Source organism: Chanos chanos, chromosome 4 (genome assembly GCF_902362185.1).
Source record: "Chanos chanos chromosome 4, fChaCha1.1, whole genome shotgun sequence".
NCBI classification, from domain to species: Eukaryota; Metazoa; Chordata; class Actinopteri; order Gonorynchiformes; family Chanidae; genus Chanos; species Chanos chanos.
The window spans coordinates 40,754,961-40,780,055 of NC_044498.1; the positions used below are offsets into that span (position 1 = coordinate 40,754,961).

At 40.1% G+C, this 25,095-nt stretch overlaps 2 protein-coding genes across 4 annotated transcripts; one reads left to right on the top strand and one right to left on the bottom strand.

The window, feature by feature from the left end:
• Positions 1 to 3,429: 3,429 nt before the first annotated feature.
• On the bottom strand, positions 3,430 to 4,332 carry LOC115810392 (zinc finger protein 239-like). The gene has a single exon (XM_030772324.1). The coding sequence runs from the start codon at positions 4,330 to 4,332 to the stop codon at positions 3,430 to 3,432; it is 903 nt and encodes a 300-aa protein (XP_030628184.1).
• Positions 4,333 to 8,444: 4,112 nt separating this feature from the next.
• On the top strand, positions 8,445 to 23,073 carry washc2c (WASH complex subunit 2C). Of its 3 annotated transcripts, none has more exons than XM_030771043.1 (32): positions 8,445 to 8,534; positions 9,042 to 9,178; positions 9,302 to 9,466; positions 9,599 to 9,667; positions 9,762 to 9,935; positions 10,089 to 10,182; positions 10,488 to 10,549; positions 11,471 to 11,524; positions 11,826 to 11,930; positions 12,247 to 12,334; positions 12,543 to 12,608; positions 13,428 to 13,549; positions 13,777 to 13,846; positions 14,701 to 14,751; positions 14,849 to 15,013; positions 15,355 to 15,515; positions 15,949 to 16,059; positions 16,260 to 16,358; positions 16,497 to 16,607; positions 16,724 to 16,825; positions 17,046 to 17,218; positions 17,463 to 17,580; positions 17,833 to 18,039; positions 18,324 to 18,527; positions 18,847 to 18,969; positions 19,299 to 19,397; positions 19,498 to 19,593; positions 20,158 to 20,214; positions 20,772 to 20,990; positions 21,378 to 21,941; positions 22,158 to 22,332; positions 22,476 to 23,073. In XM_030771043.1, the coding sequence occupies exons 2-32, from the start codon at positions 9,062 to 9,064 to the stop codon at positions 22,622 to 22,624; spliced, it is 4,170 nt and encodes a 1,389-aa protein (XP_030626903.1). In that variant the 5' UTR covers positions 8,445 to 8,534; positions 9,042 to 9,061; the 3' UTR covers positions 22,625 to 23,073. The 3 variants fall into 3 exon arrangements, with proteins under 3 accessions (XP_030626903.1, XP_030626905.1, XP_030626904.1); XM_030771044.1 differs by lacking the exon at positions 8,445 to 8,534 and adding an exon at positions 8,694 to 8,783; XM_030771045.1 differs by lacking the exon at positions 20,158 to 20,214.
• Positions 23,074 to 25,095: the final 2,022 nt, after the last annotated feature.

Sequence of the window (25,095 nt, forward strand, 5' to 3'; positions counted from 1 at the left end):
AATGGGCTAATTAACCAACTGTTTGCCATTTGAAAAGTGTGTGTTGTCATATGTCTATTGATGGCTTGGGTAGCTATTGAATTCACATCTGATATATTCATTTAAATACTGAAATCAATCAACATGTCATAACAGCTGTTTGATTGATTACAAACATATCTTGCCTGACTGATTCATAGATACGTGGTGTGAGTGTGTGCCTTGGTGTGTTAGCATTCAGAGATGCTGTATTGCCCCCAAGTGGTAAAATCAAATATATGTGATCAAGAAATACATGTACCAAAGCTCAGCTCTGCCCATTGAAATATCTCCATTTGTGTGTAGTGTGCCAATAATAGTGGCACAAAGCCAAGAAACATTATATACACCTGATTTCAGTCATGAGGGAGATACTGACTCCGATGATGTAACTTTGCTCAGTTTGAATCAGGTTGGAGCACTCACATTTTATTGCTGTGTCTCTACAGTTATGCATACTCTGCTGTTCTGACTTAAATGATGAATAAAAGTGATCATTATTTGATTTAACCATGGTGAAAAAATGATTTGTACTGATCATATGCTTGACAAGATGTCTGAGAACAGAATGAATTTTGTATATTATATATACAGATGTGGACTAATTTGTCTCTACCCTTACAGCTCATTGAAACAATGCTTCATTCCTCCTGATAAGTGATTGAATTAAAAGCAGTTGTCTCATGTATACCTGCATGCCTTTGGTATTGCAAGGTGAGACAAAACTGGAGCTTTTTGACAAGTCACATCAGCTCTATGTTCACAGATGTAAAACTGAAGCTTTTAAAGAAAAGAACACCATAGCTACTGTGAAACATGGAGGAGGCTCGGTTATGATTTGGGGCTGCTTTACTGCGTCTGGCATGGGGCGCCTTGAAACTGTGCAGGGCACAAAGAAATCTCAAGGCTACCAAGGCACTCTGGGGCGAAACATACTGCCCAGTGTCAGAAAGCTCTGTCTAAGTCACAGGTCATGGGTCCTCCAACGGGATAATGACACAAAATACGCAGCTAAAAGCACCCAAAAATGGCTAAGAACAAAATATTGGAGTGGCCCTCTATGACCCTGATCTGAATCCTATCAAACTTCTATGGAAAGAGCTAAAACATGCAGTCTGGAGAAGGCACCCTTCAAACCTGAGTCATCTGGAGCAGTTCACTCAGGAAGAGTGCCCCAAACTACCTGTGTGAGAAATGTTTTGAATGTATTAATCATGGATGATTGTGAATTTTAATTAACTGCCAACTGTCGCTTTAGTTATACTAATTACTGTCTAAGCATTAATGTTCTATTCTGTGTGTCATATCATTTTATAGCTGACACTCAAAGTGTCATGAAAAGGTCGCAGTGGAAAATAACAGACAAAGGAAGTAGCACAAGCAGTAACTGGGGAGTGTGCCCCGGTCAGACCAAAGTCACGCTAGAGAGAGAAACATCAAGGATGTTTGTGGTGAAGATGAGAAGTTCTTGGAACAGGTATAGCGTGACTAGGAAAGTGAGAACAATACCTAGAAGAAACCACCCCACCCTATATGATAGGTAAGTTGTTTATTCCAGTGTATAAATGCTGTTTCTTTGTTTTTGGAGAGACTGTGCTTGAATTAAGTAGAGTGCAGTGCAGGAGAGACTGCCAAGTCTGGGCCAGGTGTGACTGAGTCCCAACGCCACACTTTATGCCTTTCTCCAATGCTACATCTTCAGTAAAATTCTCAGTCTCAAAAGCAGCCAAAGTCTCAATGAGTCTGATGCAGTGCAAGTTTACTGCATTCACTTTTAGGCAGAATACAACAAACTGAGTCAGGTCCCAGGAGTGACTGAATCAAACCTCTAAGATCACTTGCTTAAATCCTAATTCTTATCAAAGTACTAAAAATAGACATCCAATGAGCATACAAGATAATCATTAGATAATCTTACATTTCACCACCCACCGGGTTGGACACCGTTTTGTCCAAAACTTTCCAGAACTCGCTATTCTATACACCTTTCTTTCTCAGGTTTCACCCTTCTGAACAATAAAAAATAACTTGACCTTGGCCTCAGCTTACCTCAGATGACTCATTTATGAAACATGGTTTTGCTCTATGCAATGGAGCCAGGTCGTGCTAGGCTGATACTGGTGCATCCTAACCAACACAGCTATTGCACAGAGGCCCATTTTTCTTTCTCCAACAGCACTCCCCTGTGATCATGCTATTGGAATAAAATGAATGACTGATCATGCCTGAAGTTTGTTGTCACTGAGACTTAGCAAATTTCTCATGGGAGACCTCAAATTGATCTTTTCTTACACTGTACATGTAGCTCTAGTAACTAAGTTTACTTAGATCCTACCACTCAGATTTTTTATATTTATTTATTTTTTGTTTTTATATATCATTATATTTATCTTTCTCTTTTTTTGGTAAACGGAGGATAAGCAAAGTAAGAGTAATCTTCAGTTCCTGTCTTTCTTTTTCATAAAGTCAAAGTCATTTGTTGCACCTATTCAGTCACTAGTAAACAAGTGAACAAATTATTATTTGAGGAGTCTGGGATTGTCCAATAAGACCAGAACTTGTGTATGGCAATTAAAGTAAGTAGATACATTTAAAATGCAATACAATCAAATACAGTGTAATATAATCCAGTATTAGGCACTTCTCAGTTTTATTTTGAAGGATCACATTCATTGCATTAAGGCTGAGTCGCCATAAATATGCCTGTTTTCATGAGAATGGCCTCGACTCCATTCCAACCACAACTGCAATAAAAAAAAAATAAAACAGCCCATTTGTCAGAGAAATAAAACTCATACAAAAGTGATGACAGGGTGACAGGACCATCATCTAAATCAGTGTTCATACACACATTCATCTAATCTGACAAAATATTTCCTAACAGTCACATACAATTTAAACCAGCACTTTTCCAGTTAGACCAAATCAGCGTTTAAAAGATTAGTTGTCATTGATGTAGTCTACTGATGTCAAATACTATATAAACCACAGGAACAGACAATTACCAAGAACAGTCAAAAGCCAGTGAAAACTGGGAAAGAGAGCATGAGAGGAACTGAAGTTTTCCCATGTCGCTGTCATTTATTCTGTAAAATGATGAGAGAAAGGGTATCCAGAACATAAATATGACCAAACATCTGACTGTGAGCTTAGAACATTAATCAGACTTCTTCAGAAAATTCTTGATGGGAATCATACATTCTCTTGTGCTGTATAAACAATGAGGAAAGGTGGTTAGAAAGTATATTCCCAACCTCAGAGATCCAGTGATGAGCAGACCACATGACACAGAGGGGAAAAAAAAAACATTTCTCCCTTAAGCTACATCCTGTATGCTCTATATAAGTCACACTAGACAACTCTCATGCCAAAGAGAACGTCTGTGTGTGTGTGTCTTAAAATCAGGAAAGGTCAACATGGCTTTGAATGGGTTTTCAAGTGCACACTCCAACTATATTTATAAGGGAATTTTTTTCCACACTGGGAGCACTGGAAAGGTTTCTCTCCTGAATGGATTCGCTGGTGTTTTCGAAGGGTGTCAGCTCGGCTGAAGCTTTTTCCACAGTCCGTGCAGGAGTACGGCCTAAATTCCATGTGACATCTCTGATGGAGTTTGACTGCACGAACCTCAACAAACCTGAGACCGCACAGGGAACAGGGGTACGGTCTTTCTCCCGTGTGCCTTCGCAGGTGACTTTCAAAAACACCCGGACTGGGGAACTTCAACCCACACTGGTCACAGGTGAATCGTTTTTTCTTATGCTGTTTCTGTCCATTATGAGCTCTTATATGTATACCAAGCCAATCAGATCTCATGAATGCTTTGCCGCAGATTTTACACTGGTATGGCTTTTCTCCTGTGTGTATTCGCATGTGCACTCGGAGGTAACTTTTATGAACATAAGCCGTTCCACAGAGCTCACAAACATGTTTCTTATCCAGAACTTTACTTTGCTTGTTCTTCACCGTTTTCAAAACTCTTCCATTTTGCTTTCTCTCAACAAATTCACCTTTGCTATCTGACTTACTTTCAAATCTCACTTGGTATTTTAGTGTACGACAAAAGTTCCTCACATTGCTTGGATTTTCTACATCACTTAATACCAAGATCTCAGAACGCATCTCTACAGGATCTGGTTCTGTTTTGAGCACCAAACACTCATGATTAAAGTACTCCTGCTGCTCCTGTTTAAAATGAAATTCCGGCTCCTCCTTTTTAATGAAGGGTTTCATTTCATATTGGGGGGCAGAAGTCTGTCCATCACCAGGCCACTCTGATTCACTCAGGTTCCGCCACTCCGATTTAAGTTCCATCTCTTTCACAAGGTGCTTGCTGACTGTGCTATTTCCATGCCACTGTGTTCTGGATCCTCAGATGTGAACTTAGATGGCCTCAGAGAAAGGCTTCCTTGCTGAGCCTGTTAAGGTTCTGTCATTTTTTCAGAGGAAGAAACCAGAAATTACTGACTCATCTAAACACTGTAATGTAAATATTTACTGACGAGGAAGAGTGGCTGTTGATATTTCTGGATTTTGTGGACTTGGATAATAGTTTTTCCAGAAAAAAACACGAAAATAAATCTGTTCGGTTTTTGTTCTGTTTGTGTGTGTGCGTGTACCGCTAAAGTGTTCATTTACCGTGTTTTGATGTAACGCCAAATTGTGGAGGTCCGAATCCTTCAGTTCAAATAAAGTCCTTTAAGTCCTCGCTCAACTGCAACAAAAGATTCTTAGCAATTGCTTCATGTGAGTCCTTCATCTGACATTGAAACGAACATCGTACATCGTTTGGGAAAACAGACAACAATCATGAAATTTCTCGGTTACTTCCATTCAGTTTGTGCTGTTACTGCCCAATATTGTGCGCTGCCCGATTTTCGCGGAAATACGAAAGTCCGGAAGTCCGGTCTGAAAATATGAGGGAATTTTAAATATACTCTGGTGGGGTTTGGTGGGGTTTGAACAACATTGAGAAAAAAAAAAAGAAAACAAACATTTACGGGAGCCGTAAGACAAAATCTTTGAGAGTGATGTGGGTAAATCAAAAACTAATGTATACATTCATATTATAGCTACTGATTTACACTATTGTATCTCAACCACCCTGATTTATTTTATTAACTAGCACCTTTGATTAGCACCTTCATTTGTCATTACTCAGAAATTCATTTTATTTCTCCAACAGCTAGATGTGGCTACGATCCCAACCACAATGTTCACTTACTTCCAAAATAAACAATCGAAAATGCACAGAGTCAGATGCAGTATACGTTTACTGCATTAATCCAAAACAGCATACAACAAACAGGAGGTCCCGGGAGTGGCTGAAGCAACCTTCACAATGCACCAATTTTTACAACAAATTCTTACCACTTCTAAAAATAAAATATGCCTTGCCTCATCTCTTTTCGGATGGGTGAACCTGCTGGTGACGTCTTGCAAATTCCTCATAAACTCTGTAATACACCATTACTTTCATCGCGCCGGAATATTAATTAAAAGTTACTGTTGGAGAAATATTACTCTCCTTTAAGATAATGTGGGTGAAATTCTCAGCCTGGGCCAAATGAGACTGAGACCCAACGCCACACGATACCTGTTCTGTGACAAAACAACAGGAGTCTAACAATGAGTCAGATGCAGTGTAAGTTTATTGTATAGTTCAAAAGGCATACAACAAACAGAGTCAGGTCTCGGGGAGTGACTGACTCCATCTCACAAAGCACCGGCCTTTATACACGTTTTCTTAAAAAAGATACACATTCCTTAGTCTCTTTGTATGTAGGGCACCTCGGCCAGCCTGTCTTCACAGACTCCTCTTATCGTCATTATTTTCTAGTTCCTTTCACTCCTAGCATAAGTTGTCACCAATAGTTACTGCCCTGCTAAGACGTACCCTGAGACCTTGAACATTTCGCCATCTGCCTGCGTTGTTAATGACAACAACACTCTGGCAGGGGCTCCTTCCTTATCTCACAGGCAGTCCTCAAGAGCCTCACTGACCTCTTCTTTTTGAACACAGAGAACGTGATATTTCTTGTAATAAAAAAGATTGTATAGTTATAACTTTTAATATAAATGATTACATTGATTCACCCCTATAATAATGAATACATTGTGGTTACATTGTTTATCATGGTTACTATGGTTAGCTTAAAGGAGAGTAATAATTTTCCAACAATAACCATTGTAGCAACCGTGATAAACAATGTAACAATAATGTATTCATTATTATAGGGGTGAATCAATGTAATCGTTTATATTAACAGTTATAACTATACAATCCCTTGTATTGTGAGAAATGTCAAGTTCTCTTTGTTCAAAAAGAAGAGGCCTGTGAGGCCCTTTAGGGGGCAGCATGTGAGATAAGGACGGCGCCTCTGCCAGAGTGCTGTGGTCAGTCATAATATATGGAGAAAGGACGGCGCCTCTGCCAGAGTGTTGTGGTCAGTCATAATATATGGAGAGGGTGAAACGTTCTAGGTTTCATGATAAATCTCCACTACTTAGCAGGGCAGTCAATATTGGTGACGACGTATGCTAAAGGTAAAGGAAATAAACAATAATGAAGTAACGTAAACCAGCGATGAGAGGGGTCTGTGAAGATGGGCCGGCAGAGGCGCCCCACATACAAAGAGACAAGGTAATGTGTATCTTTTTTTGAGAAAACGTGTATAAAAATCGGTGCTTTGTGAGAAGGAGTCAGTCACTCCCCGGGACCTGTTTGTTGTATGCCTTTTGAACTATACAATAAATTTACACTCCATCTGACTCAATGTTAGACTCCTATTGTTTTGTCTCAGAACAGGAATTGTGCGGTGTTGGGACTCAGTCTCATTTGGCCCAGGCTGAGAATTTCACCCACATTACCAAGATCTGTCACCAGTGTGTACCTTAAATGTTTGACCGTCTACATTCTTGTTAATGACCATGCACCACAAATGTTCCCCCATCATTCCAAAGAAGTACCTATTTTACCACCAGTAGGTTCACAGATCTCATCCTTTCGAATAAAAAAATATCTTGAATATTTATTTTAATACAAGTAATTATATCGTTGTGAAACTTAATACAAATGATTGCATTGATTAACTCATATAAAAGAGACTATATAATTGCTAATTCACCAATTACTATTAACAATTTACTGTAGTTTACTGTAGAGTTCACCAGAATATCTAGTGAACTATAAATTTCTGGAAATTCGATGGCTTGGTAAAAATCCTGAATTTATTAATAATAATTATGATTTTAAAAAATTAAACCTTAAAAGTGTCAAAAGAAGTTAAAAGTTGCCTGTAAAGGATGGGTGCACTGTATGAGCGAAACAAAAATAATTTGGTGGTTTTCAAACCCCTGGACTGGTTTAATCTGGATTTCAGTTTCTCTATGTCTTTTGAAAAATAACTCACTTATTAGAGGAGATGTCTCAAAGCACGATTGTTCTTGTAATATCTATTTCCTGTTTTATCTTAGTTTAGCAGGGTCACCTTGGAGAGGAAAGAATATCAAGTAGTACTCTTGCATAATACCATAGAGAACAGTGCATTTCACACAGTCATCAGAGTCTGCATCTTAAGTGTTCTTCCATTGTTTTGTATAATGTCTCTTCATTAAGGATCACAGTGTTCCCGCTACATAGCCCAAAAAGGGAAGCCAGAACCTTCCATCTGCTCTTTGCTACGTCTTGGCAGTGGGGAAACCAGGATGGGCTGACTTCTATGTACAGTCTAGATCAGTGTTTCCTAATCTGACTCTTAGATGCCAGAAGCACTTTTAGATGCACATTTTAGATGTCTCCCTGCTTTCATACCCCATAACTCAACACATCAAGCTATTTGTCAGACCCTTGATTATCTGAACCATTTGTGCTTGAGCACAGAAAAAAAACCAAAAGTGTAATTTATGGGCTTCCAGCAGTGTTGGGAGACACTATTCTATACTGATGGTTCTGTAACCTTGACTACGGTCCTTCTAATTAATAAAACTGAGAAGTTGCTGTCCTTATTTTAATGTGAAGATATGTAATTTTTATGAATTATGAATATTTAATTTTTGTAATTTCAGAAAGGAATATGTAATTTGTTTATGAATAAATAGTCACTGACTATTATTTTTATTTTATGATTTGTCAAATATTTTATTCACTAAAAAATAATTCAATATTTTATTATTTATTTTTTTTTACTTTTTTTTTTTTTTTTTTTTTTTTTTTTTTTTAGTACAAACTTTGTCACACCCTTCGTGCACTAGTTTAGTTTGCGTTGACTGCTAAATGTTCATTCAAAATCAACATAAATAAATAAACAAATAAATATTCAACGGCCTTAACTCTTGCTGTCATCCTGTTTCGTCGTCAGTCAGATGACCGAGGTCAGCTGACTCTCTAAAGAAAAACATGGCCGAAGAGGCAGAGTATCGATAACAATCACACGAATTGCAAAGAGTACTTAAACTGTTTACCGTATTCATGACACAAAGAAGGCAGACAAACGTGAGTGGCGAATTTATACAAGGTAAGATATGTGACCCATGCTTGCTGTTTTGATAGTGTCAGTCATTCACAGTTGTGTTAGCATGCTAACGGAGCAAGCTAATGTGGTGTCTGACTTAGCCTTATGTGACAGTAAGAAAACGCATCTATTCCTTGTCTCTTTGAGTTTCTAAGGAATCGTGCCCCTACTACTTACGTTTAGCTGGGATTATGAATTAAGGTTGTCCATGCATTTGCTTGAGTTTACCTTACCACGTTTCGATTTATGCAGGTAAGGCTTGCTAGATTCAGTTGCGTTTAACTTGGTGCTAATACAGAACCAAAATTGAAAGACAGGTTATTCAGTAAAGCCATGTCTGACTTTAGGCTATATTATTATTATTATTATTATTATTATTATTATTATTATTATTAATCTTGTTAAAGAATAGAATGCTGTTGTTTAAAAATATTTGAACGCCTGTAATTCATTGTTAGTTCAGGATCTAATCGTTTTAACAGGGGTAGTATTATTGGTCTCTTCCTGAAGGTTAACAGAAATTTTCCCCAATGGAGAACGGCCCCAGTAATCACAATGGGGAAACTGGGCATGTATGGGAGAGGCCCTGGACACTGGAGGAGATGCGAAAATCCAGGGCTAACTGGTCTTTGGCTGCCGACTCTGGGGTAACTTTGTACATGTCATTGCATTAAGTAATAGCGAATGCTGGCAGGACTTTTGATGTGTTTGCAGAGTGAGATAGAAATCACAACACCGAGTTAATCTGTTGTTCTGTTTTTGTTCCGTAGCTCTTTCTATTCCTGCAAGACTTCTCTCAGAGAATGCTGTCTAAGACCCATGAGATTGAGAAGCAGTTAGATGGGCTCATTCGTGACACCAAAGCCACGGACAGCTGCCTGCACACTGTTTTTAATGACTTCCTTATGTTGTCCAACACACAGTTCATAGAAAACGTAAGGCCACATTAATTACTGCTTTGTCAGATTATTTGCCAATTTGAATGCCAGTCCAAGTAGCCACTTCCTTCATTAGTTTGATACCCTGTGGTAATCTGATTGTCTCTGCCCATGTTTTCAACACATAAGCGGGTATATGATGAGGAGGTAGAGGAACCTGTGGCAAAACCAGAGGGCCAAGAGAGACAACCTGAACAGGTATACACTTCACTCAGTTCAGTGCTTGGTGGGTGTCTGTGATTATTGCTTTGCCTGCCAGAGATTCACTCTTCTTTTGTGCACTTGTCCACAGGAGAAAACCCGTGAGCAGAAGGAAGCAGAGTTGATTCCTAAAGTCCAGGAGGCTGTGAACTCTGGCTTGAGGGTTTTAGAGTCAGCCTTTGAGCAGCTGGACATTAAGGCTGGAAACTCTGACTCTGAGGATGAGGAGGCCACAGACCGTGTGGAGCCCATTCTAGAACCCAAGGTTAGAAACCAATCGTACTGTTTTTATATACAGACCATTTTAACATGTTGATGGCTTTTAGGACCAATGTCACATAAGAATGTTTTGACTATGCAATGCAGCAATGCCACCCTGTGACAGAATCGGTTTTTCTTTTGGCTAAATTTCTTGCAGGACTTGTATGTGGACAGGCCACTCCCATACCTTATTGGCTCCCAGGCGTTTATGGAACAGGATGATGTGGGGCTGGGCGATCTCTCCAGCGATGGTAAATATATGATTGTTGCCTCACCAGATACATTCTGTTAACTTTCACCTGACTCAGTTAGTTTGAAAGCAGTTTTAAACTGTATTCAACTAAGAGTTCAGTTCTGTGAACCTGAAGTTTTATATGGACTGCCAGAAGAGTGCACTGGTCAGCTCAGCGTTCTGTCTTAAGACAAGAGGAGCTGACTTTTTAAGGTTTAAGATGTGTAGAATGGTACATTACCCAGTGTAAACGTGCGCACATTGCTCAAATGATGAATGAATATGTATCCTTCAGACAAAAGTGAACATGTGTCTCTCTCACAGACATGTCCATTAACAGCGACAGAGACAGTGTCATCGAGAGTGAGGAAGACAAAGATGCAGATGTAAGTTTTTATATAGCTTTTCATGCTGGCTTTGCTTTCATATGTGGATATTTTTAAGAGATTTTTTTTTAGTCTTAATAGATACATACATTTTTGAAACTTTCTGGAAATATACTATAGTTTTTATAGCTGCTTTTCCACTGCATGGTCCTCTGTTCGCATTTTGGGTACCTGGAACCTCGTTCGTTTTCCACTGCAGTTAGTACCCCCTTGATGTAGCTGGTGACATTGGGATTACACCCTTGAAAGAGAAGCTAGATGTTTGGCTACCAAGCCATGATAGATACTTGTTCAGCACATGTTTATTTACTTACCCCCTCTGGTTTAATAATTTCCAGTGTACTGACTGTAACTACAGGCATACAAGTCACAAATATATTTACCATTGCTTCATTTAGGCAGAGTAAAATGCTATAGTTTAACAGCCATTCCGCAATGCAGTTGAGAGCATCCTTTGTTACCATGACTTATACTAACCTTCTAGAATTAATGTTAGGTAGCAGTCTAGATTTGCTAACGACTGAAATAAACACAAACACCAACCAGAAACTCTTAGGACTCTCTGACCAATCAGTAGTCTGCAGTGTTTTCACGTCACCTTTTGGTATTGCCTCAGCTCGGTTGGAACTTCGACAGAGGTGATACCAAAAAAAGTACCAGGTGCCAGATACTAGATACTAGATTTGCCTAATGGAAAACCCAAAAAGGCGAGTCGAGTCGAGCCGGTACCATGCAGTGGAAAAGCGGCATATGTTATCTTTGAAAATAAAGTTGTGTTTTTCGACGATGTTTGTTTGTTCATGTTAGTCCTTAAAACCCTTAGCATCCAGGTGCATTGCAGTCAAAAACTACATCTGCTTATGAATAACATAGGCAAAGTTCCTGGGTGTTATTAATTCTGTAACTGATTTTTATACACAGCAGTCTGATGAAGACTTTGAGCAGGATGAAGACGGACATGACCGTTGGAAGAAGGCGAGTGCTGAGAGACTCTTTCTCACAATATCTTTCCTAAAACATGAATATAATGTATGAATGAATTTGTCCTGTCATCAGCAAAGAAAGTAGGTAAAATGATGAAAAATAGATCCTGCCACGTAAGGGCATACTCAGCTGAACTGTTTGTCTGATATTTGCATTTCTACAGAAAACCGTTTTTGACTTAGATGGATGTGTTAAGTTGTATTATGAATTACAGTGTTTAAGTTGTTTTGAACTTATGCAACGTTCACTAGTACTGATGTTAATTATCTCAGGTAATCATTCTCTCCCACAGAAAAATTCTTTGGGTAGTTATGATGAAGATGAAGAGGAGGGTGATGAAGATGAGGACTCAGACATATTTGGGGAATCAGACAAAGATGAAGATGAGGACAAAAAGGTAAGTTTGAGGTGTTTTTTTTTTTTAACCTGTCATTTTAGGGTTGGACTACGTCAAACGTTCTGCACAAACATTGCAGCCCTCTGCTCGCCTTAATTAGGGGGAAGACGTCTCTGACCGGAGATGTGTAATTGAATTAAACCCCTGCACAAATTGAATTAGTTCTCTGATGGGGTTTTTTTTTTGTACAGTCTTGACTTAGCCAGTATGACTCATGCCGTGAGCGCTGCCTAATGGAGGACTGCAGGAGCCTGTAATTATCTCTCTGATCTAAAGCAGTGACACTTACTGTGTTTTTCATGCTGTTCATTGGCAGGACTCTGCAGGACCATCGTCCTTCGCTGATGAGCTGGCAGCCCGCATTAGAGGAGGTCCAGCACCTAAGTCAGATCCAGATCAAGCATGTAGGCTCATCTGTTTAGTTCTTTTTTTTTTCCTATTTTTGTTTATTAACATTCATTGTTATTTATGTGTTTTTATTATTACTTTTTCATTTATAATGTTTAGGTTTGAGTGTTTGTTTGGGGAAGCGAGTGTAATGGTTGAATGGGAATTGTTTATTTTTCTAAAAGCTTATTTTGTCTTTTTTTTTTTTTTTAATCTCTTGTTCAGCCTTGTCATCAGGTCCCTCAGTTACCAAGAAGAAGAAGAAGGGAAAGAAAGAGGCGAAGCCGGCAGGTCAGGGCAATCTCTCTCTCTCACCCCTTACACCCATCTTCACCCGTTCCCCAGACAAACCCACTGATTTTAGCACAGACTCTAATAGACTTTAATACAAGTTCTATTGCAGACTGAATTACCATAAATGCAGAATGACAGACTTCTGGTCTCGGTTGGTTTAAAAGCAGAAGTACACCATTTTCTTTCACAAACACAGGAAATGGGACTCTGATTTAGCCATCAGACCGCAAACTTAACACACATCTTATGCACAGACCCACACAAGATCGAACAGTTAGACTTCCTTGTCGAATTCAGAAAGCTGGGACATTGTCTTTGAGTGTTGAGGGGTGTTTGGACACATTTTGGCCAACAGTCTTACATCCTTAAATCCCTTATAATTTTGGTTGGTTGGGAGGCCATTAATACGTCATTGCAGAGACAGATGTTTTTTACCACATCCAGTGCAAACACTGGACACTTGTTTAAACCACAAATAAACCAACGCTAAAGAGATTCATCTGTGTAGGCTATGAACAACACTCTGAGAACTGATATCCTAAATAGAATCGGTTGATTACTCTTTAAGAATATGACTATTTATGTAAATTTACATAAACAGAATCTCTACTCGGACTATCATTACTGAACTACCGCTCAATACTGTTCCACTTCCGTTGACCAGGTTTATGGCTAGCACAGTATTGTTAGGCACTATACCAGCCAGATTAATAGAAAACAGACATTTAGTATGCCATGTTGTTTAGTCAGGGCAGATTCAGGCTTCATGGTTCATACACAGAGACTGTGATTATAAGTGTAATCTGTTTTCTTCAGAGGAAGAAGACAATGATGAAATGTTTAAGCCTCCAAGCATGGATGATGAGGAGTTCTCTCCATTCGGTGGGAGAGGGGGACTCTTCAGTGGTGGAAAAGGCCTATTTGATGATGATGATGAGGTGAGCAGAAAAACACACTAATAAAAAATATATTGCTGTGCTCCCCTGTTGGTGTTCCTGATTATGAAACTGATGATAAAATGTGATTGAAGCTGGTTCTGTGTTTGGTTTGTTGAACTGATGATGAAATGTGGTTGGTTCTGTGTTTGGTTTGTTGAACTGATGATGAAATGTGGTTGGTTCTGTGTTTGGTTTGTTGAACTGATGGTTCTGTGTTTGGTTTGAAGGGGGATCTCTTCTCTGAAGCACCCAAGAATGAAGCAGAGAGGAGGGAACAGTCAGTGAATGAACCTACAGGTATGTCCTCTCTAAGACTGCTTCATCATTCTCCAATTATAAGACACATCCCCAAAAATGGGTATTTTAAAGGTGTAACCGGTCACTCTATTCCAGATTAATACTTTAATGAAAATTAATTAATAAACTAAAACAGCAACAAAGCTTTTCAAAAATAATAATGTAAGAAAGCTAATTATCAGCACCTTTATTTTAAGGTTCTACTTTTACAAAATGAGTGTATGAAAAGTAAACTTGAGCAACAGTTATTTAAATCTAAACATCGTTGCATTTTACGTCAAGCTTTACTTTAAGGTTCTTCAAGAGAGTGACTACAAGAAAACTAAACCTGAGCATCATTTATTTTGAAGTTTGTCTTCTAGACGATCAATATAAGAAAACTAAACTTGGTCGCAGACTTTGAATTGAAGTCAAGGTGTTCAGTATCCATTGGATAGGAGAACATAGACTTCATGGTACCCAAGTGCAAGCAGATCCACTCAGAGTGCATCTGGCATAGCAAGCTGCTAAAATGACAGTTGCTATTATATCACAGTTAGGAATGCTTAGATAACCCAGTTACAATCACAACAGTTGTTCACCAGTTTCTGTTTCAAAGAATAGCTGAAGGTGAGGGTCAAGTCACTGAAGATAATGATTTTAAGACTCTATGTCTGTCCTCTGTTTTTCTCTGTTAGAGACTGTGCAATCTAAGCTCACTCTGTTTACACTTTTTCCACTCTCTTTACATCCTTTCTTTCTTGTGGCCCTTGTGTGGCGGGGACTTAAATGGTTTCTTTACTTTTTTTCTTGAATTTCTCCTTGTATTTTTGGAGACATAACTCTAAATGTCATGTTGAATTGTTTTTTTGTAGAACCTGAAAAAATGAAAAAGATTCCATCAGGTGCTGTCTCCATATTCCCAGGTACATTTCAAATTTGAATTTGATTTCAAATGATTTTAATTTCAAACTGTTCATTTTAAAGGCTTATTTGTTCTATGAAATGTTCGATCCTTGACAGAGGGAGGTCTGTTTGGTAATGGCTCAGAAAGCCGCAGTCCCGTCAAACCCAAAACACAGGCGGCTCCTAAACAGCCGTCTGCCGGAGGGGGACTTTTTGACGACGACGACGATGATGACGATGATGACTTCTTCAGCGGGAAGACTGTCAAAAAATCCAGCTCTGGTTTGTCTCATTGTCACATTTTCAGAATCTCTGATGTTTGAGTTCAGTTGTCATGTTGTTGGACATGCGTTTTCTGTAGTGAGTGACTACACTCGTTGTAGCCGAAAATTGCGGTGTTGGGCTTGTGGTCAAAACCTCCATTGTTCTGGCCGTGGAAGGGAACAAGTGACCTTTAATCAAATGTGTTGTGACTCCCTACTGCTCAGTCAAAACCTCTTATCTAAAACCCCCACTGGCCACACAAATGACGAGCGTAATTTCAGAAGGTCGGAGGTGTGTTCCATCTTGGTCAGGTAATGTGCGCTGTTGAAAGGCTGAGGGAAGTTCTGTGTGTCTTGTAGCTGGGCAGGAGAAGCCCCAGCCGAAGAAAACGGTCGATCTGTTCGGTGGCGATGAGGATGATGACGGCAGTGACATTTTCAGCGGGAACTCCAGTGCTGCTCCTCCTCCTGTACAGAATAAGGAGGTGGAAAAGGAGGTTGCTCCATCTCCAGAGAAAAAGGTTAAAGCTCTTTATTTCTTTTGTCTGTTTCTCTCTGTTAAATCGTACAAAATACCAGTCAAATATGGGACCTTTCACATCTGTTTCGAGCTGGTTTAATGTATAAGCTCGTTCCCTCTGCCTATATGGTGGCATTGTAGTGTAGAAAATCATGCAGGCCTGATGTGCTGTTTTTTGCGACAACAAAAGAATCTATTTTTGTCATTGTCTTTCATCCCACGAGAAAAATTTTGGAACTTTGCAATGAAATTAGACAGTGATCCTTAATGTCACTCAGTTTAGCCACATGGGTCGGCTTATACCTCTCTGCGTTAGTGAAAGAATTCAGCATTGAGAGAAGAAGCCCTCTCCCGCTGTAGTCATGCGTGGATTATTCAGGCTGACTGATTAACATCATTATGTTAATTGAATGCTATGCTATATTTGTTTCCAGATGCCTACTGGAGCAGTCTCCATGTTCGGTCCCAGCACAAAGAATCTGCTGGTGGAAGGACTGAAGAAACGCCAGCCGTCCATCAGCGAGGAGTCTGAGAAATCTGAAGAGGTAAAAACAACAGCAGCTACTACAGAAATAATGGTCATACTTAAAATAACAACAGCAGTGAAAAGTATTGGTGACAGAAGTAAGTACAGTTATACAATTGCAGTAAATCTGGCTTAATCTGCTCATTTTTCTATTTTCAACCGCTCGCTCAGTAAACAAAGGAAACGGTTCTGATCTTTATTCTGTCGGTCTCAACTCAGAGTGCTCCCCCTCCTGATGTGGTCAAAGCATCACCTGCCACAAAACCAGCAGAGAAGAGTGTGAGTAAAGGACTGTTCTCAGATGATGAGGATTCTCAGGTGGGTTTTATCTCTTCACAATGTTCTGATGTGGTTCGATACTAATGGAGACATGTAATAGAGACAGTTTGCTGAGGTGGGTTGTGGGTTGTCTTTGGTGTTGTAATTATTTAAATTTTAAATTTTGGTTTTCTTCAGATATTCCCAAAGCTGACAAAAAGCCAGGCTAAACCTGAGCCGGCCAGTCAGAGCAAGCCCAGTAAACCCAGTAAGGCTGCTCTGTCTCTGTTTGATGATGATGAGGAAGAGGTGAGCAGACTCTTTGGCTCATTGTCCGGTCACTTCTAGTAAATGTTCTAGAACCAAAGCCCTTCAAACTTAAAACACGTTTATAAGCTTTTATTGTTACTATTCTCATTTTTCAGGATCTGTTTTCCTCTGCACCAAAGTCCAAATCCATTCAGGTTAAGAAGCCCTCACCGCAAGCCAAGAAACCCGTGTCCAGTGCCCTCTTCAGTGATGAAGAAGTATGCCTGTTTATTCAGTCAGAATATAGTAACCTACATTAGCCTGTGTCTTATTGTCTCTTTTACTTCAGCGAGTTTTTTTTTTAATTTAATTATCATCCCTCAGACACAAGATGCAGTCTGTCTGTGTAACTCATATTTCTCCTGATTTATTTGTCTGCGTGTGCGTCCGTGTCCGTGTACATGTTTTTTTGTGTGTGTGTGTGTGTGTGTCTGTTAGGATCAGTGGATGAGTTCCAAACCCAGCCCAGTGAAAACTGAAGTGAAGAACAGTGGGATGAAGGCGAGCACCAGCGCCCCCTCCAGTCTGCCCAATGTTAAAGCGCCACCAAAAGACAGTCTGTTCAACGATGGCGATGAGGACGACCTGTTCGCAGCCACAAAAGAGTCAAAGTACATTTCACATATAATTCATGTTTATTTTAAATTGAAGAGTTTTTACTGGGTTTAGAGCTTCACATACTGATACAGAGACCAGACAAAGCTTCTAAGATGAAGTCAAGACCCATCTTACTTACTTTAAAATTCTGAAAACAAAATGAATGCAACAACTTATAAATTAAATAAATTAATTAAATAATGTGAGAAATAAATTTTAAGTTTATCATTAATATTTGACTTTGATGTGTCCACACAGTCAAAAGAAGCCCCAGAGGGTGTCTCTCCTCTTTGAGGATGAAGATGATGATGATGATGAGAGAGGCTCTCTTTTTTCAGTTAAACCTCCTGTGAATAAAACCAGTCCAGACATCAAAGTAGGTCTAACTGTCATTCATGGATGAATGTATGTTTAAAAAAAAAGCATTACCAGATGGCTCATGGAAATTTCAGATCAGAACACTCCAGTGTTGCTTTTTTGATTAGTCCGTGCGTGTGAGAGTTTTTGTAACTCTTTGTAAATGTCTTCATGCATCATAGCTAAATGCTTAGATGTGATGCTAAATGCTAAGTGTCTCTGTTCAAATATACATAGAATCACCCAGAAGCTTTTCCTCTTCCTGCCCCAGGTATCTGCTGCTGCTTCTGCAACACCATCTGCAGTTGATGGAGATAAAACTGGGTCTCTGAAAGCAGCTTCGATTGAGAAAATTCCAGAAGAACCAGCTGTGGATGCTCAGCCCTCTCCTGAGCGAGACACGGGGCTGAAGCGAAAGCTCCCGGCAGGTGCAGTGAGTCTGTTTGGAGGGATTAACGTGGTTGACACAGGGGCTAAGGTAAGACCCTCAGAATACTGTGTAACCGATGAAAATGTGTCTGTGTCTTTATACTAGCTTCTGCATTCCTGTTAAGTTTCAGCAGCTTCTTGTGGGATTTTTGTTTTTCTCTTGATAAAAGCAATTCCATTATAACAGTCTGAACAGCGTGTATGTAACTATATAAGAGAACTGAGTTTACCCACATCACCCTGCATCATCAGCTCTCTCTTGCTCTCTCTCTCTCTCTATCTCTCTCTCTCTTGCTTTTGCTCTGGCTCTTTCTCTCTCTCTCTCCTCCATAGATACCAACCAAGAGTCCACTTGATGATGATGGTGATGAAGACTTCATCAAAGAGGCCCCTCCACCAATGGAAACGAAGGAGCCCAAGGCTAAGAAGACCACACTGAGCTTGTTCGATGATGATGATGAAGAGGAGGAAGAGGAGGCTGCCCAGACGACGCCGGACACTGTATCAGCTAAACCAGCAGCCCAGAATACAGTAAAGGTGGCTAGAAAACCCTTCAAGAATCTGTCATACCTGTCTATGATCAGAGTGCAGCATTTTCTCCCAAAGTACTTTTCAATTGGCCCAGCATTGATAAAGTGGCATCAACAGACTTAGAGACTCAACACTATTCTGTAATTACAGCATATAATGAATATATTCCTAAAGTTTTGAGAGACAAAATATTGTAAACCTTGGTTTCAACTTTGTATGTATGGGTATAAATATGAACGTAAGAATTTTAGAATGTTTGAGAATTTTTGTTGACTTTGCGCTCGCACTCACTCACTCACCTCTCGCCTCCCCATCTCTTTATCAGGAACAGAAAAGTCGTTCTAAGATGACTGATGTATTTGAGGATGAAGAGTTGCTCTTCAGTCAGACACAGCAAAAAGACAACGACCCTGACGTGGACTTGTTTTCCACCACCACCAAACCGGCTGTCAGTACTTCTGTCTATATATTTGTTTATCAATCTGTCTGTCTGTTTGTCAGTCTATTCGCAGCATTGACATGCGGTTTATAAATGGAATCATCTACAGTTATAATATGTTTTCTGAGTCTGAATCTGTGCATCCGAGGTTTGATATAGTGATTCTTCATTTTTCCCTTTTTTGTATGTTTTTGTTTTGTTTGTATTTCTATCTGTTTATCTCTGTCTGTGTTAATACGGAATACTCTACAATTATGATATAATGTGCACCTGTGGTTCAATATGGCGGTTCTTCATTTTTCCTATGTTTTTGTTTTTGTTTTGTTTTTTTCTCCCAGGTCCCTCTACCTGGTTCAGTAAAGCAAGCAGCACCTTCGCTCTTTAGCGATGATGATGAAGATGATCTTTTCAGCTCTGCAAAGCCTAAAGTTGCTCCGGTATGTGATCTCGTTTTATTATCAACGCCATCACTACTGCTGACTTTCCTTATCAGCACTACCACTGAGACCACGAATCATGTTGTTTCTTTGTCTTCAGAAAGCACCAGAGAAACCTACCAAGCCCAAAGTCGAGGCACCCAAGCCAGCCCAGTCCACCACGCCTGCCAACACAGCGGCACCAGCAGGAGATGAGGTGGGTCATTTCAAAAATCATCTCAACCTCTGTTTTCAATGTCTTTGGTTACACTGTTCCTGAATTACCGACATCTGACAACGGTGACACAGTTTCACACACACACACTAATGCAGTCGCATATTACACACGTGCAGTCAGAGTGGACGTAACTGGCAGTACCATGCTTGCTGGGATCCTTTTCCCCATCATTGTTTATTTATGTCAGTAATCCTCACTGATGCCCAGGCACCTGACAGTGTAGATATTGTCACTGGAAGAGCACTGGTTGTCAGTGGCTTTTAGTGTCACGGCAGTATTTTGATAAACATCAGGGAAACGCAGTGAGGCATATGTTGGCCTCCTTTACCTCCAATGAGATGGCTTTTGTTTGAGGGGGATTTTATTTATTTATTTTTTTTAATTTGGTGATTTTCATGATAAGAGTACAAAATGACTTCAGACTACAAACTTTTCTGATTGTCTTATTGTACAGTATAAAAATCACATGAGACAGTTGTAAGGATCGTTGGGGTCATCTTGTGTTTCAGTTGAAATCTGATTTTGTGTTATTCATACACACAGAATCCTGTAAGCCCAGTCAAAACCAAAGAGCCCTCCAAACGGATTGGAAAACTTCAAGTAATTTTGATTTTTTTTGTCTTTTTTTTCCGTCTATTTTACATTCCTCTCATTTTGCACTATCAAAATATACTTTCATTTTCTGACGTTCTCTCAGAACCTCCTTTTGAACTTTCTCCTCAAAGGAAGAGCCCTGTCTTCTGCATTTTTCTTCGCTGAATCTGATGAAATATAGAAAGCATTTTAAACGGCCTGCTCCTCTAATGTTGATCAGACTTCTAGACCGATAACCTGCTCGTGCACTGTCAGATTTTCAGTGGCATACTGTGATGTCTGAATCAAATCGTGCTTTTGTAGACTCTGCTGTAAAGCTCTCTTTTGCGAATGCATTTCTCTTGCTTTTTTACTCTTGTCTTTTCTCTTGATATTTCTATCATGGAATGATTTTCAAACAATGGCAGCATGATGAACATGAAGGCTGACGTGAACACGTTACTGCGACCTGTTCAACGTTCTGCCTGTCATGTTCTCTCTGGGAAAAGTTTATATGTGGCAGTAATGCAGAATACTCTTGTCTTAGGTGAGTGTCTGATTTGCATTTGGGTTGTTTCTATCAGGCTGATCTGGGCATTAACCCTTCCGCCCTTCTGCCTGGCATGGCACCTCGCCTACCCGGGGCAGTCAGTGTAATGCCTGGCCCGGTACCCCCGACCCTCTCCTCACCATCAGACCAGCTGCCCAGCCCCGTCAGCGTGCCCGCGACCCAAACAACGAGTGAGGGCGGAGTCAGCTTCGACACGCCCGCACAAGTCACCACACTGCAGAGTGCCAACAAGGTCAGCCAGAGCACACCACAGTGAGAGAGCAAGAATGACTGAGGCTATAGGGACAATAAGGAGGACACTGTGTGCAGTAGTGGTATCTCTTGTACTCAGTCTGTCAGTCACTGGTTCTCAGACACAGTCCAACATTTTCTGTCACAGTGGTGGAAAATGTGAGCTAAATACCAGTTGGCCTCCATCTACATCAGCTCGCCATTTATTTTCACTCGACTCGTGAACATCATTTATGAAAAGTTAGCTGGTAGCCTCACCGCGGGGTGAATTTATTCAAACCTTTTGCTCGTTTTAGAGGTAGATATAAGCAGAGACATGATTTAAAGTGTCTAAGTGAGAAAACGTCATAACACTTCCTTCCTTTTCTCTCTCTTTTCCTCCATGAAGGGTCGTGTGAAAGGCTCAGGGCAGCGGAGGCCCCAGACCAGAGCTGCACGTGTCCTTGCAGCCCAGATGTCAGAAGAGCAGAGTGGGGAAGCCCAGGGAGAGAGCTCTACTAACCAGGCCAAGGCTGGACCAGACACCACCTCCATCTCCAACTCTGCTACAGTCAGACCGTCTGCACTAACCTTGCCTATCACTACCAACCCTTCCACTACAACACACAGAGAAGAGCCTGACGGGACAGCAAAAGCACCCCCTGCTGCCAAGGCTGACCTTTTCGGATCAGATGACCTTTTCACCCCTACCACTAAGCACACACCCACCGTGAAACACAAAACCAAGCCGACACAGGAGGATCTCAACGTAGCCTCAAACAAAGACAAGACGGCCTCCATCTTTGATGACCCTGGCGGTGACCTCTTTCAGACTGTCAAGCCAAAGCCTGTGAAGAAAGCTAAGGCCACAGCATTCCTCGAGGATGATGATGATGATGACATTTTTGGATCAGGGAAAAGTAGTAACAAAAGTAAAACAGTGGGCAGCTCTACTAAACAAAACATTTTCCAGGTAACATAAGGATAATTGTCATTTTTACTCTGCTATTGTGTATTCTGGATACAAATGTTAATATGTAGCTGGCAGGATTTGTGGAGGAAATGGGTGAAAAAAACCCAAAAACTTTTGTGTAAAATATGTATTTACTATCAGTATTGTAGAGTAATTTTTTTACTGTGCCTCCTGAAAGGATAGTCTGTATATTTCTGTTCATCTCTGTACATACAGGGTCAGACAGAGGGACCTCCCAAAGCCCATAAAAAGACAAAAGAAAAAGCTTTTGACGCTAGCCTGTTTGATGATAATGTCGACATTTTTGCTGATCTGACAGTCACAGCAAAGCCAAAAGAGAAGAAAGCAAAAAAGAAAGTGGAAACTAAATCTATATTTGATGATGATATGGGTGAGTGACGTGGATATCAGAACATTGCATTAAGACACACATGCATGCACCCCCCCAAACACACACACACACACACACACACACACACACAGACTTCTTAACATATACACTGATGTCTGCTAACTCCAGTTCTCTCTTCTTAGATGATATTTTCTCGTCTACGCCAGTTAAACCAGTGGCAAAGGCTCCTCCCAAATCTAAGAAAGCCTCACCAGCTCAGGAGCCCAACTCTACAGAAGACTCCAACTCCAATATTTTTGATGATCCCCTGAATGTGTTGGGTGGAAACTGATTCTCATGCCTTAAACAATAGAACTGGTTAGAAATGCCTGTGATAATGGCAGAAAATACTGTATTAATAATCCACAGAGAATATTTATTAATAGAAGTAGATAACTGCTATAGAACTCATCATGAATACAGAACAGAAGTCCATTCATTTCTAATGGCATTTATACACTCATTGACTCTAATCAACTGATCATAAAACTGTAATGAACTGCCATGTCAATCTAAAGCATATTTCGCGTGTTTTTATCGAATGTTCGTCACAGCACTTTAAACATGAAATGATCTCATGTAAGACATGTATAGAAAGCAGTCAATGATTTATAAATTTGTGAATGAAGACATTCCTCTGACAGTGGCCTCATATGTTTGATTTGTAATTTCCATGTCAAATTGTGCCATTCAATGATATGAATGAATATAATTCTAAACTTAGTGCCCATTATTAATAGTGTTTTTGTTTGTTTGTTTTTTAACTTTAGCTTTTTCAGTTTGTATGTTTGTGTTGCATGTGGCATAATTTTTTTGGAGACTAAAAAATATATTTTATCATATCTTAAAAACATTGTTGTTTTTTATGTGACGAATAACAGATTCAGACCACTGGAAAAACCAAATTACTTTTTCATCATGTTACCTCACCCTATTTTATTGTTAAACTACGTCTTTAAATTTCAAATCACATCACTAAGAGATACTGTCTGCTTTAGGTCGGTATCAGCTCTGCACGGGGTGTGTGAGTATACACACGTTGATTTAAATGTTGTTAGAGACGGGGTCTATATCCGGGAGACGGCTGTGATGCGTTACAATGCAACCGAGCGCGTGTGTGGTGAGGGCCCGCCTTCTCGTCGCCATTATTGGACCACCGTGTCCTTACACTTAATAAAATGTGACGGCATTCGTTTCTTTGTATGTCAATCGAGACATGTCACAATAGACTGCGTTGGCACTGTGCCGTCTATGGTCTGTGATGTAAAGGGCCCGACTGACAGTGAACAGAATAACGGAGCCAGGAACTCTAATACTTTTCATGCTTTTTGGCCCTTTTAGTCGGCGGCCGCAGGATTTAAACATTACAAAATCCTGAAGTCAGTTACGTAGCAAAGAAGGAGTCCGGCCGAGGTTTTAGCCAGGTATATGTGGGCACTTACGCTGAGCTAGGCTAGTAAGCTATCCATGCTAAGTGGCTAAGTAACTTGGGAAATTGAAAGTTCAGACTTGTCACCTGAAGAAGAAAAGGTCACGGACGTTGTAGCTTCATTTCTGAACATTAAGTCAGTCATCTCCTTTCACAATCTGCGGATGGTGTCGCGGTGAGTCCACAGAAATAACACACGAACCTGTGAACACCGTTATGTTTCTATGAAGACAGTCCATTCGCCCCTTGCCAGATGTACTTATACTCCTCTCCGTTTCTGTCTGTTAGACACACATTTTATGTTTCTGTAGCGGTAGTTCCCATCCTCCTGGCAAAAGTTTGAAAAGGGATACCTCTCAGCCGGGCCGTAGGTCCACACTGACCTTTGCATGAACGATGTTTGTGTTGCTGCATCGTTGATCTGCATGATAGATGCCTTTTCAGTTTTGGCACCACTGATGGTTACCGCTTAATTTGACTGATTTCGTAACAATACATGTTAACGGTGTTGGTTTTATCTTCTCATGTGGTGTATATGATGGCATCTGGGTATTGTAAAATGTTTTGCGAGCACAAAGAAACACTCACTGGACCAGTGCGGTTTACTTCTGAAGAGCATAAGAAATTAAGTTAACAACGGAGCATAATAGAGCCTTATTGTTGACTGACTGAGCAGAGAATTGTTTTCCCTCAGTTGATGGAGAAAGTCCGTCCTTCCTGTTGGGATGAACTTTACTATTATATCAAACCACATCCATCCACTTTTTTTTTTTATAGTTGATGAATTATTCATTTTTCCTGGGAGTGTGAGGATTACTGTCCTAAAACATCCCAATTGGTTTGTGAAACAACAGCTCAATTTAATAATGAGTAGAGTTGGTAAATGTTTAATGAGAGTTACGTGTGTCTTTAATTCATTCAGCTCCAGTGGTTTGGTTACTCAGGCCAGTCACTGCCTTCTCATGCCTTACTATATTGTTACACTGTATTGTAGCCTGTTATTTGCCTGTCTGTCTGCCAAACTCTTAAATTATTTGTCCATCTCTCTGCCTGTTGATCTCTGTCTCTGTTGAGAATATGGAGATGCTTATGATTTATCCCTCCTAATGCTCCATATTTTGTTTGTGTTTTAAGTTAAATTTATATGGTGAAATATTTGCCTTTGCAATTCTGTGCCTGTTTAGAATAGTTTCTCACACTTTTAATTCCTCTCAGCTTAGAGTCCTAAGCATGATGTGCGTCTACGGTGACGCTGGTGACATCACCCCTCCACGGTGGAAAGGCCTCATTCAAACCCTCATTCAACCCTGAGAGCTCTTGGCTGACCTCACAAA

Excerpts from the sequence above, each read along its gene's own strand:
- LOC115810392 (XM_030772324.1), bottom strand. The coding sequence starts at position 4,332 with ATGGAACTTAAATCGGAGTGGCGGAACCTGAGTGAATCAGAGTGGCCT.
- washc2c (XM_030771043.1), top strand. The coding sequence starts at position 9,062 with ATGGAGAACGGCCCCAGTAATCACAATGGGGAAACTGGGCATGTATGG. Across the intron at positions 14,752-14,848 it reads TGCTGTCTCCATATTCCCAG|AGGGAGGTCTGTTTGGTAAT; the intron begins GTACATTTCAAA and ends GATCCTTGACAG. Across the intron at positions 22,333-22,475 it reads TATATTTGATGATGATATGG|ATGATATTTTCTCGTCTACG; the intron begins GTGAGTGACGTG and ends CTCTCTTCTTAG.